The sequence below is a fragment of the Fistularia commersonii genome, chromosome 2 (assembly GCF_037954325.1).
Source record: "Fistularia commersonii isolate RoL2024-O1a breed Wild chromosome 2, RoL_Fcom_v1.0, whole genome shotgun sequence".
In the NCBI taxonomy this organism is placed as follows: domain Eukaryota; kingdom Metazoa; phylum Chordata; class Actinopteri; order Syngnathiformes; family Fistulariidae; genus Fistularia; species Fistularia commersonii.
In genome coordinates, this window is record NC_141285.1 from 2,463,494 (window position 1) to 2,480,000 (window position 16,507).

Below are 16,507 nucleotides of genomic sequence, written 5' to 3' on the forward strand. Positions count from 1 at the left end.
AGGCTTTTGGGTTGATTGGATTAATTGACTGCACACTTGACTCTCCACCCTCCAGGCTGGTTTCATCCTTTCCATTCAGAATGACCGACCCAGCTGTGACCAGGGTGGTTGATGACATAATACGCTCTCCTGAGGACAAGCGCGTGTACAGGGGCCTGGAATTTAACAATGGGCTGAAAGCCATGCTCATCAGTGACCCGACCACAGACAAATCCTCTGCTGCACTAGATGTCCACATAGGTAATATCTTTCACCGTGATAGCATTACGTAGTAATTGTATAATGTGGATGGTGACTAATTTGCATCCAGTCATACGTGTGACAGTTTCATCAATGTGCATTTGGATAAAAGTATTATGCTGAATGCAATGCAGAACATGTAAAGCATGCTATTAACGTCTTAACGTGTTATTATTTGGAATGAAAATGCAAGCAAAAAAATGATGTTTAGATCATAAGCTATTCACAGGGTACAAAGAACTATTTTCATCACATAAAAACCTAGCTGTGCCTGCAGACCACATATATCGCATGACAGTGTATTATTATGTATCTAATTTCAATAAGGTATCATGAATGATACATACGTCTACCCTTCTCACCTCTCTCTCATAATCAAATGATTTTTTTGAAGTGTCAAGAGCAAGACCAGAGCTCGCCCTTGTCTATCTGAACTTCTGATCTCTGCTTATGAAAATTCAAAGGTTCTTTGTCAGACCCCACGAATATCTCTGGACTGGCGCACTTCTGCGAACACATGCTTTTCCTGGGGACAAAGAAATACCCCAAGGAGAATGAGTACAGCCAATTCCTCAGTGAGCACGCTGGCAGCTCCAACGCTTTTACCAGTGGAGAACACACCAACTACTACTTCGATGTGTCCCACAAGCACTTGCAAGGAGCCCTTGATAGGTACTCCCCATTTACTCTAAGTGAAAATTTTTCTGTCTTCAGTGATTCATGGCTTAATAGAATGTTTATTGTGTTTTTGTTTTGACAATCTAGTTGTCAGAAATTTGGTCAAACTTTACGTACTGGCCTGTTGCTGGTTCTGGCCTGGTAATGTTTTTTTGTTTCCCAATAAACTGGTAGAATCAACTTTATATAGCATTGTTTTTGACAAGGGTCTGTTTGTATTAAAATATATTCAAATATGCAACTAAAGACCATTTCAGAGTCCTCTCAGAGAAGGATGCCAGTCATTTAGGTAATCGTCATTCATCGCTGACAATGAATGACAAAGATACCTGCAGAGTTCTGATTTATCAATGAAAGATTGATTACAATCTATATGGAAAACGCGACTCTTATTACCTTTTTATTCACCTTATTAAATTTCAATTGAGAAAAATATATTCTTTGTCATAAAAAAAAGCTGATTCTAGCAGCAGGATCCATTTTATGCACACAAATACTAATCTAATCTAATACTAGTCCAATCCAGGCCCAGCAGCATTATCAAGAGGGGGAGAAGAGCTTTTCTTCTCAGCGGTCCCTGACATAAATCAGATCTCTCTCCAGCTGACACAGAGAAACTGCAGGCAGTGGCGCTGAGCTCACTGCCGTCTCCCTCCCGGCAGTGCCAGCACCACAGTGCTGACCAAAGTAGGAAGTCCTGCTGATTTTGCTGGATGCACTGGGTTTCCTCCCGCTCTCGGCCAGAATAAACCTGCACTAAAATCACAAATTTACCAAACGGGATGTGAAATACGAGTCATCGTACTTGAACTCGGCACAGACGAGACGGACAAATATTCACAGTGAAGCTGTCAGGCGTCGAATGCTTTGAATTATTGAAACTTCCCATGAAGAGGGAAAATGTTTGGAAAAGCAATGTTTAATTAGAATCAGGTTGCCATCTCTCGTCGGTTTTAGCAAGACGTCCTGGAGCAATTCAAATCCCCGTACCAAAATTACCTGAGCAGAACAAGGCCGAGCTGATGTAACAGCAGGTTTCTATATCCACATTTGAATTATGTTTTAATCGACTACAATCAGACTGTCCTCCGTTTGCACTCTGACGCGGTTACAGGAATTTGAATTCGCTTTGACCTGAAAGCTTTGCGATCGCTCTGTTGGCACGGCCCTCTTGCGGTTGTGTCTCTCTGAGAGCGATCCTAATTTCTTTGCTGCACATGGCTTATCAGTATGAGGCGCTCTCTCTGGGTTTTCATAACATAGTCCTAGGGAGATACCGGGGCCCTTTTTTTTTTTTCATCCTTAGTTACCAGACTTGCTTTCTTTTGAAACAAAGCGCCTGGTTCCCACCCCCCACCCCCCTGCTCAGGTCAGAATCCTCAGGGGTGGGGTGATATTGATGTTCCGGGCATTGTGAAGGGGGGGTTGGGGAGCTGCTCTGCTCACGTGTCAGCTATGGTTGTTTTGGAGAGGACAGTCAGCTGGTGTCAGAATTTAACCTTTCGGGATTAGATTACCCACTCAATAAATGAATGATATTCTAGCAAGCACCTGTTTGTGTTATACTCTAATTGTTCTCCCGTGCCGGTGAATTGCGTGGACCATCTGGACCTCAGTTGTAGGAAAGGACAGTGCTGAAATATTGATGTTGATGCTTTGAAAACACCGGGTCCATAATTAGTTGGTGTTTTTTTTTTAACCGAACTCGCTGTACAAATGAGTAACTACTGTATCTCAAATTGAAGACAATATTCTCATAAAGAGGTATTCATTTTTTTTTTTTTTTATGGATACCTTGTGCCGAGCGCTGTAGTTTAACATTTTTCAGCCATTTTAAATAGAGCAATGAAGAAATAAATATAACCAGCACATAGAATTTATCTTGAAGATGAAGTTATGGATTGGCTTGTCAGTATGTTATCTCTCAAGCACTAATGGCCATTTGACATTAGGTAATGTTTTGATTAGCTTTTCATAATATTCAAATGCAATGTGTTCTCAGGATCTCCTCATTTGAATGTCAGTTACTCCTTTTTTCACCACGGACACCAACAGTATCACTCTTGTTTGTCCCTTTTTGTGTTCCTTGCAACAACCTTAAAATTAAGTTTGCACATTGATTGCAAACATATAGTTCAGTGCTTATTTATTTTATCCTGCCCACGTTTCACCATCTCTGCAGATTTGCCCAGTTCTTCCTGTGCCCGTTGTTCGACGAGAGTTGCAAGGACCGGGAGGTGAACGCCGTGGACTCTGAGCACGAGAAGAACTTGATGAACGATGCCTGGAGACTGTTTCAGCTGGAGAAGGCGACAGGCAACTTAAACCATCCCTTCAGTAAATTTGGAACAGGTAGAAATCCTCAAAGCATAACAGGGATTCTTGCCGTTTTTTGTCATTAAACAAAGAGGTTGTGGTTATTCAGTATAGTTCTATTGTAGTGAACACTGTTCTTTGGTCTAAAAATACAAGGGTTTAAAATCTTTCTTTTTTTTTCCAAGAACATTCTCTTATCATTTAATCAGATTACTGTAGTTTACATGTAAGGACAAGTACAGTATTTCAATGTTGGACATCAAATTGCACATTCTCAAGATCCCAGTGAAGTGAATGCAAAGCTGAAAACAGCCACCTGATGGCAGTCTTAAATTTTCGCTCATCTTTAAGGATAAAAACGGATCAGTCGGGCCTCGCGGTCCTGCACTCTCAAGAGGATCACGCTTTCATTGATTTCCGGTTTCACCATTTAAATAATTAAAAAAAAGGCTTTTTTTTAATAGGGTCGGCAAAACACGAATTCATTTAACTGCCTCACTTTGAATTAAAGAACAATAATTAGCCCACTGGGAGCTATACTGCTGTTTGTTAAAACAACTATTAACTTGCTCACCATCTGCATTCATTTACTAACCTCTGCATCGAATTAAGATGCGGGTGTTACTTGTGGCAGCATAAGCATTGATGCCTATTAGTCTTAAGCCATGAAGTTTTTTTAAATTAAACATATCTGTGTTAAAACCGAACCAGACTTAAACCATATCGTCAATGCATCAATGATTCTCCTCTCCAGACTTGTTAATTTATTTCTGTTCAAGGTAATAAAATGACCCTCGAGACCAGACCGTCTAAAGAAGGGATTGATATTCGCCAGGAACTTCTTCAGTTTCACTCCACGTACTACTCATCGAATCTAATGGGGCTCTGCGTGTTAGGAAGAGGTAAGAGTTCACAAAAAGTGCTTTAACAGAAATTTGCCGGAGGGGCGGGGGGAGTTGAAACAATTGTAAACAATAATCAGTTTTGAGTTTTGTTTTTATTCCTTCTCGTCTTCCTTACTTACAGAATCACTAGATGAATTAACATCCATGGTGGTTCAGTTGTTTGGAGAAGTGGAGAATAAGAATGTGCCCATCCCAGAATTCCCGGAGCATCCCTTCCAGGAAGAGCATCTTAAAGTAAGCTTCTTAGTTGATCTCTTCAGTATTTTTTTTTTTTTTTTCTCCTTCACTGTCCTAAAGCTGTGATGTAATGATGAGCATTTTTTGTGTGTGTGTGTGTGTGTTTTCCAGGTTAAATTAAAACATGTTTACACCCTTTTTTTTTTTTTTGTATTTTTATCAGCAATTCTACAAGGTGGTTCCAATCAAGGACATCAGGAATCTGTACGTGACTTTCCCCATCCCAGACCTCCAGAAGTACTACAAGTCAAACCCAGGACATTATCTGGGGCATCTTATTGGCCATGAAGGACCCGGAAGTTTGTTATCAGAGCTTAAATCTAAAGGTGGGGCCACAAAGTACGGTTCTTATTCAAGATGAAAAGATAGTCTAAATTGTATTCAGACCAGATCGGTGCATTTTGTGGACTCCCAATTGTTTTTCTTTCCATTCTATACGGTAAATTCAACGTAGTCATATCAGAGTAACAAGCGTGATGTACACCAAAGCAGCTGTGAATCTTTTTTTTTTTTCGCCAGGCTGGGTGAATACCCTTGTCGGCGGGCAAAAAGAGGGCGCTAAAGGATTCATGTTCTTCATTATCAACGTGGACTTGACCGAGGAGGGCCTTTGTAAGAACCGATTCCTGCTTAAACTTTTTTTCTTTTTCCAGTGTGTTTTGCATAGTATGCTCTTTTGGTGTTGTTTTTTTTAATTTTTTATTTTTTTGTACTAGAAGACAAATGATTGGTAAATTATATATACTGAGTCATGACCTGTCACTGCAGTGCATGTTGAGGACATCATCTTCCACATGTTCCAGTACATCCAGAAACTGCGCACCGAGGGACCTCAAGAGTGGGTTTTTGAAGAGTGCAAGGTAATTACAGGCTGAATGGTGGGACAAATGTGACCTTTTTTATTACTGTTTCCTAAATATACTAATAGAATTGCAGGGTACTATCAGCAAGTAGGCTGAACCGGCTTGTCTTGTACTCAGAGTGCTCTCTACCAACACGTGCACATCAGATCAGCTTATTTAGGCTTTCTTGCACCAAAAAAGCGGGGCAAAATCACTGAATCCAAAGTCCAAGCTTGAAGTCTATTCCTTCCGTCTCTGGAATCTCGTTTTATATCCATGCATGTGTTTATGTTTATGTATACCAACACAATATTTCCTTGTCTGCAGGATCTAAACAAAGTGGCCTTCAGGTTCAAGGACAAAGAGCGGCCCCGAGGCTATACTTCCAAATTGGCTGGTTTGCTGCACGTAGGTTCCCTCTTCCTTTGCAAAGTTTGTTTTGTTGGAAACGTGACCCTAAATGCCGTCTTCCCGTCCCGCTGGGTTCCAGTACTACCCTCTTGAAGAGGTTCTCGCCGCAGAATACCTTCTGGAGGACTTCAGACCAGATCTCATTGAAATGGTACTGGACAAGCTGAGGCCTGAGCAAGTCAGGTCAGTGTGGGAAAGCATGACGTGCAGAAAAACAAACACCCTCCGTTTACGCGCCGCTACAGTGCCAGTCCAACATTCGTAGCCACACACTACCAAACACTGCTTCTGACTACTTCGGCAGCCACATTTGGCTTTTCATATCATTGAGTTGTCGTGGTCTTGATACAAACGGAATTCAGTTTGAACCCAGTTAAGTAGGCTAAAGTTTTTGTATGTAAGCATTTCATTACACTGTTGACTCTGTTAATGCCTGATTATGATTCATGCTGAATGTTTTCGCATCATTCTATATTTTTTGTCAATTCAAATGAAAGGAAAACATTAGAATATTCTACTGTGATTTATATTCTGGATGTTCACTTGATACTTGGTCACCACAGCTCCGGCAGCACTATTAGGAAGTTTTGACATAACTTCCTTTTGGATGTTTTTTCCTCTTTCTTTTCACTCGAATAATTCAAGATCAAACTGACCGGTTGGGGAAAATTTGTTATATTGCCTCTTTTTTGCATATTTATCTAATGTTCTGTCTCCATCCGTCAGTGGACCTAATACATAAATCACTGTCTAATGACTTAATTCAATCCTGAGTGTAATCTTTCATTTAAAAAAATATATCTTTCAAAAAAACAATTAATCTGAAACATTAGAAAAGAAAGAAAACTAGCAAGGTCAAAAAACGGTACATCTTCTAGTGTAACGTGCCTATGTTTAAAAACAGATAGGATTTGGAATTAAGCCCCTGCTAATCTTGTCTATTGGAAAATATGATAAATAATGGCTGTAGCATAAATATGTGCACATGCACTGGATCTACACACACATCCAGTGCAGGTATCCTCAAAGTCTGGGGTAAATTCACTTTTTCAGCGCGCAAGCTACTTTTCTTTATATTGTTTGTAGTTTGAAACCAAAAAAGCAGAACTCTGAAACCCAAAGGTTTTGCCAAGATAGTTTGAAACAAAGCTCATCAGTGTGCAGCAGACATGTCAGTGAATGTCTGCTGCATTAAATATGATCCAAATGGATTACTGATCACATCTCACATTGCTGAGGAATCAAAAGTGTCCAGGCGGCTCTGACGAAGAGGTTTGTATGTCTGCGTAACGTGACCCGGTTCTCTCATTCTTTTCCCAGAGTTGCGGTGGTTTCAAAGTCATTCGAAGGCCAAACTGACCGGACGGAGGAGTGGTACGGCACGCAGTACAAACAGGAGGCCATCTCCGAGGACACCATCCTGGTAAATTACATCCCGCTCATCAAACAACCGTGCCGTCAAGTCTTATCGTTCAGCTTGCGATTAAAAACTTGCGGTGGAAATTGCCCGGTGTGTTTAAAAAAAAAAAAAAATGATGCACGTATTTTCAGAAATGGGCCGGTGCAGACCTCAACGGCAAGTTCAAATTACCCATGAGGAACGAGTTCATCCCGACCAACTTTGAGATCTACCCTCTCGAGAAAGACTCCCCATCCGTCCCTGCTTTAATCAAGGCAAGTGTTTTTTGCCGTGTTGCTCTGCCATCAAAGCAGTGTCACTATTCATTATACTGAGCAGTCTTAAGTGCAAATCGTAAAAAAAAAAAAAAAAAAAAAAAAAAAAGGAAAGAAAAAAAGATCCATTATGCTTTCATAGTGATAAGATCACAGGATCTCAGCGGTGACCAACAGCTTGCATGTTTAATTCTCGAGACGCCGATAAAGCCGCCGTGCCATTTCTTTTTTTTTTTCCCCTCTTTACTTTTCAGAGTAAATCACATTCTCATGTCAAAGTTTTTTTTTTTAACAATCACACACCAAAAAGATGGTTCCTTTCAAAATTAAAATATCGTAGCTGTCATTTTTTCCCCCATTTTCTGTAATGGCTTTGCGCGACAAGCTTGAATTGCCTCAGTCCGGTTTTCGTTTCTTCACAGGACACTGCGATGAGCAAAGTGTGGTTCAAACAGGACGACAAGTTCTTCCTTCCCAAAGCTTGCCTAAACTTTGAGTTCTTCAGGTACGTAACTAACCATTAAACTGTTTGCTGTTTAATCACGAGGTGCAACCCATCTTCTGGTTTTTATTGCTAATAGCTAATTCCTTTTTATTGAAAGACATCGCATTGTCACTCCAATAAATGGTGAAGACAGCATTCTCTCGAAGGACGTAAAGAGGAAGATATCTTCGGAAAAGGACTTTTTCCTCTCTCAGAAAAGAAAATTCAACATTTGGCCCACTAGTGCAACATTCTAGACACATACGTCTAAATCGGATCCATTCGAATCCTGCAGACAACAGTATTGGGGGGGAAAAAAATCCTTCTGCATAATTGATAGTAGCTATTATATATTATGCATCCTGTAATCTTTGGGAACATGTACGTGTAAATCTTTTAAAATGTTGACCTCACATTTACCTTGACACCAGCAGAACTCGATATATAAGGGTGAGTCACTGTTTTTGCGACAGCTGCTATCACTCCAAACAACAGAGGCACGTATGCAGTCGGGAGATAAGTGCCACGATCGCAGCAACAATATGGGCCGCTCAGGAGTGTGCATGTTATTTGCTGTCGGCTAAACCTTACCGAAACAATCACTTCAGGCTCTGACTAATCAAATTGTTTCTATATTAAATAGTCATTTTTTTTCCATGTGTCTTAGATAGTCATCTAGTAAGATAGCAAACTAAATGTCATGTGATGAAAATATGTGAGTAGCTTTGAGTGACTGCATTTAATGTTGATTGTTGAATCAGGTTCTTAACTTTGCCGCTATATTTCCTGAAAAATGTAGAGACAGGCATTTCAAAGGCTGCTCTGTGGTTTGTTTGACCGCTGCTATTTTCTCTACAGCCCATTTGCGTACGTGGACCCATTGCATTGTAACATGGCTTATTTGTACCTGGAGCTCCTAAAGGACTCCCTCAACGAGTATGCATATGCAGCCGAGCTAGCAGGGTTGAACTATGACCTGCAAAATACCGTCTATGGGATGTATGTAAGTATTGGAATTGTCTCACCATTGCACTCAAGATGCATCCCAAATCTCCAAAACCCTTCCCTCTTAATATCCTCAGACTTGGCGAAAAATGGCCCAGCCAGGCCTGATTTGAGTAGCATTTTAGCTCACGCACCCACTAACGTTATTGCCCTACAGGACCGATCATATTCCTGCCTTTACATCTCAAATCCTTGCAAAAAAACTATAATACATCTCCCGTGGCAACCGAATCAATTATTCAACTGCCGAAACCAGACCTGGCTGGTTTCATTTTAGCCCTTTGTTCTATCGCATCTTTGTCTTCATCCCTCATCAACCTTTCCTCTCCTCTTCGCTCCACCGCATCCTCTGGAAAAAAAAAAAAAAACCCTCACGGCTTTAAAACGGACGCGTTCCCTCAAACCTCAAATTGACTTATTTATTTTTCTTCCTACCGAGGGGCATCTCGTTGGGATCCCATCACACAGAGCCAATGTTGACCGAGGAAGGAAAGCTGTACGGTGTCAAAAGGTCGATTCGCGCACGGCGGCTCACGCGTCTTCTCGACGGTTTATAGACATCTGTTGTTGGGACAGAAAGCACAGAAAGCTTTCAAGGCTGCATATACATACTCTTCTAGTCATTCCTCACATGCTTGTGGTGTCTTATTTATTTATTTATTTTTTTAAATTTCATTTACAATCCCTCATTCTCAACAAATATGTATTTGTTTTTTTTTCTTCCCCCCCCCCCCCCCCCCCCCCCTTTTCCCATTAGTCGCTACCTATACGCAGATCCCCTCCACTGCAACATGACGTACATGTTACTCAGGTTACTGAAGGATGATTTAAAAGAGTATACATATGCAGCCCGCCTGGCAGGGCTGGTGTATGGCGTAGCCTCAGGGATGAATGCCATCCTCGTAAGTAATCTGTTTGAAGTTCGGAGGCGAGCGGGGGGGGGGGGGACAATAAAGAGCGACCACTCGGAGGCTTCCAGAGTGTGGAAATGGCTTGGCTTCCGACGCTCCATGTGATGTGCTGTGCGCCTTTTTGCGAAACTACTTTTCTCGCCTCACTTTGGAAGAGGGCACTAATAGAAGACCGCAGCCGTCTGACCGCATAACACTTTATTTCAACCCGGGATAAATGAATTTGCCCTCCCGTAGAGGCGGATAGGTATTATCAGCGAAAGAAGTTCAGAATGACGATTTTCAACCATTTGTTACTTTTAAAGAGTAATTTCGATCGAGCGCATTCTATTATTTCAATAGCTTCGAGGCTCTTATAGATAAATAAACGTAGCTGTAATAGAGATGTGCGGATAAAACGAAAAAATTGAAATTATTTTGACACATCGGACACAGATGGAGTTCACACCCAAGGGCACAGCGGGGGAAAAAATACAACTAGGTGGCGACAACTTCGCCCAGCCTAGACATTTTATGTTTCCATTTTTTTGCCGCTGTGTAGTAGGGTTTTGTTCCGTGTCGCAGAGGAAACGGTTTCGAGAACGGGTCCTTAAAAGATAAAGCCGGTCCGACCGCTTTATCGTCGCATTCTGGTCAAAATGCACGAGCCAAACCGGAAATAGGTGTGATGGATATAGTTGCGAGTAAACACCCAAAACAGTTTGTGGGTGGCTTTGTGTGTGTGTGTGTGTGTGTGGGATTTCAATGTTTGCAACAAAGAAATGGCAAGTGTGTGTGTGTGTTTATGCGGTGATGTGCCTTTATCCTCCAAGCTGTCTAACACCAACACTAATACTACGCATCACTTGTAACGTGACCCAGTAACCCGTATTCATCGCGAGGGTGTAGATCTTTCGAGCAGTCTGCCTGTCACCTTGGCAAATGATTTCGGTCTGCCCTCGGGGGGGATGGCGGCGGCGTCGCGTAGGTGAGCTGCACGTTATCGCCTGGAGTCAGCAGTATCGGCGGCGCTGGCTGTTTGTCAAGGTTAATGATGCTAGGAGGAATTACTTTTAACAGGTGTCACCGCGGGGACCCGGCAGCAGGGAAGAGGGGGAGGGACGGGGGATGAGGCGGGGAGCGTAGCCATGTTGCTCGCCGTTTCGCTGAGTCATTGCACGCCAGAAGGTGCGGATGACCTTGTGAAACCGAAGCCTGAAATACCCTTCACTCCCTCCCGAGTCTCAACGTACTTTTTAGACGAAAAACCCTTGTGACGTAAAGAGCGCTGTTTTGTCAAAAGACGATGAACCGATCATTTCTCACGGTGAAGATCTTGTGTCACGTCCTGATTATCATCCAGAAAAGACCAATATATCTTTTTTTTTTTTTGTTTCAGATTATTTGTGACACAAAGAGATCGTCGACAGAAATATTGTTTTAAAGTTTCATCTTTAGAAAGGAACGTTACCCCAACCGAAGTCAGTGTTCCATGACAATAAACAGCAGAATTTTTGCGAAAATGCTATCAAGGGCTAATCAGGAAGATATACAGGAATTCTCCTCAAACGAAGGGCAAGAGAGTTTAAAAGAATTCTAAAAAAACATTTGCGCCTCATGAATGGAAGATTTTTTTCCCCCCCAAAGCAGGCATCTGGATGATGAATGACGACTTTCCTCCCACGTGCCCTCGACTATTATTGTCAGAGACACACAGTGTCAGTAATCCACAAAGCTCTGGGGTCCCGAAGCTAGACCGCTGCGTGACCCGTCTGAATCTTTATTTGAACACGTGATTTCACTTCCTCCGACGCAGTGCGAAGGAGGAGAGCCTGGCTACGCAACGCTACTGTTTCGGGTTTTGAAAACCCGGCTGGGTCGCTCCCCTCTTTATAAATAAATCATCATCATTGACAACCGGCCAAATGATTTTCCCTCCCGGGGTCAGGGGAGGCTAAAGATAGTGTATACAGTCATCTCTTGCAATGAAATTCTAACTTTCCATTCTCAGTATTGATTTATTCAATCAAACATCATCCCCGAAAAGAGGCCTTTTTATTTGAATAGCTACTAGTTACGCTTCCTGGGTACCGCTTACTCGGGAGGTTGACAAAAAAAAATGCAGTTTTCAATCGTACTACTCTGTCATTTCCCTTCCTAAGAGGCATTTGCTCATGCGTTTGTGTGTTAGTTGTCTTTGCTCATGAAGGGAAATGCAGGCAGTCGAGCTGGCACGTACTTTTTTTAGTTTTATCCAAGATCCCAATGCTCCGGTATAGAGACTTACTGTTTTAAGTTGTGGGGTCATTCCAAATAACCGCAAGGTCAGCACAAACACGCACATTTTTTTAAAAATGCCCGTCGCCACGGCAAATTTTGTAAAGACAGCCGATCACACGCTTTGGCGTTCAGTTTGCTAACGCGCCGCCCGTCCTCTGTCACCGCCGCAGCTGTCCGTCAAAGGCTACAACGACAAACAGCACATCCTGCTGAAGAAAATCATCGAGAAGATGGCCACTTTCGAGATCGACGAGAAGCGCTTCGACATCATAAAGGAAGCGGTGAGCTCCCGAGCGCCGTCTCGAGGGACGACGCGATCGATCAAAGGGAACGTGACGAATCCCCCGGACCAATTCAAACATTCAGAAATTCTTTTGTTCAACTTTGATCCTCTGTTTCTTTCAACTTGCACGGGGGGGGAAAAAAAAAAAAAACCCGAATTCCCTTTTTTTTTCTTCGCAGTACATGAGGTCTTTGAATAACTTCAGAGCCGAGCAGCCGCACCAGCACGCCATGTACTACCTCCGTCTGCTGATGACAGAAGTCGCCTGGACCAAAGATGAGCTCCGAGAGGCTCTGGACGGTGCGATTCCGCTTTTTTTTACTCTCGAATTCTGGGTTCCAAAAGTGTGCAAAAGCTTCTTCAAATATTTTCTGAATGAGCACAGTGTGAACACGAGGGAGTCGGCGGACAATTTACAAATCGGCATCACCGTGTCAGATTTAAAAAAAAAAAAAAAAAAAAGCATTAACTTTCAGGCACGACTCGGGAGTCCAAATTGTTTACTCGGCTATCGAAAACATCTCTGCCGGTTTCATTATAAATGCTCAAGTTCCAAAGTGCATCGCTTCGGAGAGCAAGATCTCACCTCAGCCTACTTTCCTACACCCCCTTCCCTTTAAATCCTAATTTGAATGCAGAGATCGTCCTCCAGCAGATGCCTCGCGAGCTGCAGTCCTCCCTGTCAGTCCCGAAAAGCTGAAGGGCAAATTGTTGTATTTTCCTCCGAGCTTACAGAGGCTATCAGCGGATTCACCTGAGACTCAATTAACCTGCGGGGTCGTGGCCTGTAGCACAGTCACCAAGGCCTGCAATTACCAAACTTATTCCCCTTATCAGCATCCCCCCCCACCACCAGTCTGCCATCTCCTCACCGGGGGCCGACGAGACACTTTCGTTCTCTCATCAAGTGTTTCTCGGTGAGGGGGGGGGAATATATTCAGATGCATATTGCGCGTTTTGTGTTTCGTACGTTCGTATCCCCCCGTAGTGGCTTAACTCAATCTTGAATCTGGGTCAGACGTTGCCTGAATTTAGATTTGCCAGCCCACAGCGAGACGCGCTACGCGTCGCGAGTCGCGAGTCGGGCCGCCCTGAAGTGTCCGTCATTCGACTCCTGTGACAGGAACGCCGCGTGATAAAGAAACCGCGGACACGCAGATACCATATGTGCATTTCTCTCGGGGTACGCTCCTCCAATTGATCGCCGCTTTCTGTGATCTGTATTCCAGATGTAACTCTCCCACGCCTCAAGGCCTTCATACCTCAGCTGTTGTCACGGTTACATATTGAAGCCCTTCTCCATGGCAACATCACCAAGGAGGTTCGTCTGCACGTCTCAATATTTTCACCGCCAGCTGAGGAAATTTGAATCCTGACAGCGGCGCGACTTCAGCCGGGCGCCTTTTCCGTCATATTTACATCATTCGAGGTCTTTCGGGGAAAAAACGCGCTCGCGCCCCGAGCGGCGAGTCCGGTCCGATCATCCGGCCTTATTACCTTTTTATCGCGAGGGATTATCGCAAATGGATGTCTCGTCGAGTGCCGTGATTGAATTAGCCCGGATGAGGTCCCTGCTGTCACGGCATCATCCGCACGTCTCATAACAGCTCAATCGAGGGGAGGAGAGAGAATCAGGATTCACCGTTGACAGCATCGATCCCTTTCCTCATCAGCGTCGGCCGGCCTCTGTGACACCAGGGCCGGAATTAAACAAGCAGATTGTTACAGAGGTCCTCTAAGGTGACCCTCTGGTCATTTTCTGGGGGGGGGAAATGTGCTCATCAACCTCCAGAAAACAAGTAAAGGCTCAGAGGATGAGGTTTAGTTTTTTTTTTTTTTTTAAAGAAAAACTAAAAGTGAGGGTATAAGAGGCAGCAACTATCAGTTTGATTTCTTCGCACTACATAAGCGTGACGGAAAAAGCTCCCTCGCTCCGAAGCAATTAAAAATTGATGTCCTTGATAGGGGGGGAAATGAGCTACCTTTCTTTTCCCCGAACAGACTGAACTAACGTAATCTATACAGAATGGAGAGTGATGAGGAGAAAACTGAAAACCGAGGTCAGTCGATGCCCAGATGTGATGATACTGGACCTGAGACACACAAACACCTTCTGTGCAGAAACGTGTGGGTAGGAAACCTTAGCAGAAACACAGAAGCCTCCGGCAGAGAGAAACAAACAGGATGCAGCGCAAACCTGACCGCAAAATCATGGTGTCGACAAGTGTGTGTGTGTGTGTGTGACAGCCGGGACCACAGCTGATGTAAGAAAAAAAGGGATAAAAGTTTCAAATAATTCTCTAATCTTTGAAACGATATCCTTTCACAGAAAAGGCCGATCGTAGACGGACGCCTCGCTTCTTGCTGAACTTTGACAAATAGGAGCCTCGTGCTCTCACACACTCGGGGGAAAAGAAAAAGTTTTTTCAGCATTAGGAAATGTGGTGAAAATTTAGCATCATGTTTTTCTTGATCGTACCAAACATTTGAAGTCTTATTAACACCAGACCGCAGCGCTCTTGAAAGGAGTTATGTAAAAGCCCGCATCAAATACTGGTGGATTAAGGCGTCTGCGTATGCGATGGACAGGGGGGGGGAGAAAAAAAAAAAAGAGCGAGAATTATAGTTGCGCTGTTGAAAAAGGCAGTCACGGTGATTTATTTTAACATACCGATTATAAACCGGTGCAGCATCAAACAAAGCTTCTATGCTGCAAAAATAATGAGAAATTACACAGGTCCTACATGACAAACTTGTTTTCAGGGAGCAGGAATGGGGGGGTGAATGCTAAGAATTTCACATTTTCCCAATCCAATTGTCTTTATTAAGCGCCGACCCTCGGCCTGTAGAGTCGAAGCTTGTGCTGAAAGGGGATCCCCTAAATCTGCATGATTCAACCAAGAGGCACTATATTAAGAAAAGAAAACAGCCGAGGAGCGCTTCATTTATCACATCAAACATCAGGATATTGTATTCCTTTCCGGAGCATACCGTCCTTCCAGATGAACTCGGGCTAGGATAGTGATACTAGCTTTTTTTTTTTTTTGTTGTTTTTTTTTTTTTTTGGAGGGGTGGGAGGTGCATTCTTAATAGTTACAAGCATCGCTGACATCCAAGCGCACATGTGGATTCCAAGTCAATGGCAAGCCGAACATTCAGTACAGTTTCCCCCCCCGATACTTCATTCAACGTGTCCACTTGGCACCCCAAAAACCCCAAATAAAGTATTCTCGGTCTGACGTCATTGTGCCAAGTCTCAGCCTGGTGATCTCTGTGCGTCCCCATTCAAAGATCTTACAACCTTCATTAAGGCTTGAATTTAAGTTATATAGCGTTATCAGATTACTTCCAGGGAATAGTTTGTGCTTGGTGTTTCCGGTAACTTTTCAGCTTCAAAAATGTACTGCTCAAAAAAATAAAGGGAACACTTGAACAGCACAATGTAACTCCAAGTCAATCACACTTGTGTGAAATCGTCCACTCAGGAAGCAACACAGATTCATTTTGACTTGTTTTAAGGACATTACATCAAAGTTGGATCAGCCTGGAGTTTGTTTTTACACTTTAATTTGGAGTGTGATTCCTAATCCAGACCTCCATGGGTTGATACAATTGATTTCCATTGATCATTTTTGTGTGATTTTGTTGTCGGCACATTCAACTGTGTAAAGAGCAAAGTATTTCATAAGAATATTTCATTCATTTAGATCTCGGATGTGTTTTTTAAGTGTTCCCTTTATTTTTTTGAGCAGTGTATAATGGTGGAAATAAAAAAAGACCAAATATCAGGGAGGCTGAAATTGCATTTTGGTTAAAAAAAAAATAAAAAAGAAAATGACAGCAACGACCTGTGCTGTTATAGCCAGTGTGAATTCCACAATGCATGCCGCTTATTGGGAATTCCAAATTGCATAAGATAAGACTCTTTATTATCATTGCACATTCCTGTACAGTGAAAACTTTATTTGATGGCCGTCCTTTTCACAGCAGCGTAAGTGTGTTTTTATAGGAACAAAGTGTAGGCAATAATAAATAAAACATAAATATTTCACAAGAAAGCAACGGGTTTAAAGTGACAGTGTTCCTTAATGAAAATGTAAAGTGCAAAAAAAAACCAACCATGCCTTTATGTTCATTTTAAAGTAAACTGGAAAGTGCGAACGTGCAGAGCGTTAGCGCTTAGCAGTGTGTGTTTTTTGTTTTTTTTTTTTCTTCCTTTTAACGATTGCTCTCAATCATAAATTCATTTATCATGATTTTAA

The 16,507-nt window shown here is 42.7% G+C and overlaps 1 protein-coding gene across 1 annotated transcript in view; it reads left to right on the top strand.

The window, feature by feature from the left end:
• Positions 1–16,507, top strand: part of ide (insulin-degrading enzyme) — a 28,251-nt gene that overhangs the window by 1,033 nt on the left and 10,711 nt on the right. Inside the window, exons 2-18 of the mRNA XM_086164344.1 lie at positions 56–240; positions 705–912; positions 3,101–3,270; positions 4,014–4,136; positions 4,261–4,373; positions 4,540–4,702; positions 4,896–4,988; positions 5,145–5,236; positions 5,546–5,626; positions 5,709–5,812; positions 6,950–7,052; positions 7,181–7,303; positions 7,726–7,808; positions 8,646–8,790; positions 12,133–12,243; positions 12,425–12,545; positions 13,475–13,566. Coding sequence (XP_086020470.1) covers positions 56–240; positions 705–912; positions 3,101–3,270; positions 4,014–4,136; positions 4,261–4,373; positions 4,540–4,702; positions 4,896–4,988; positions 5,145–5,236; positions 5,546–5,626; positions 5,709–5,812; positions 6,950–7,052; positions 7,181–7,303; positions 7,726–7,808; positions 8,646–8,790; positions 12,133–12,243; positions 12,425–12,545; positions 13,475–13,566 — 2,110 coding nt within the window. The remainder of the gene's footprint in view (positions 1–55; positions 241–704; positions 913–3,100; positions 3,271–4,013; positions 4,137–4,260; positions 4,374–4,539; positions 4,703–4,895; positions 4,989–5,144; positions 5,237–5,545; positions 5,627–5,708; positions 5,813–6,949; positions 7,053–7,180; positions 7,304–7,725; positions 7,809–8,645; positions 8,791–12,132; positions 12,244–12,424; positions 12,546–13,474; positions 13,567–16,507) is intronic.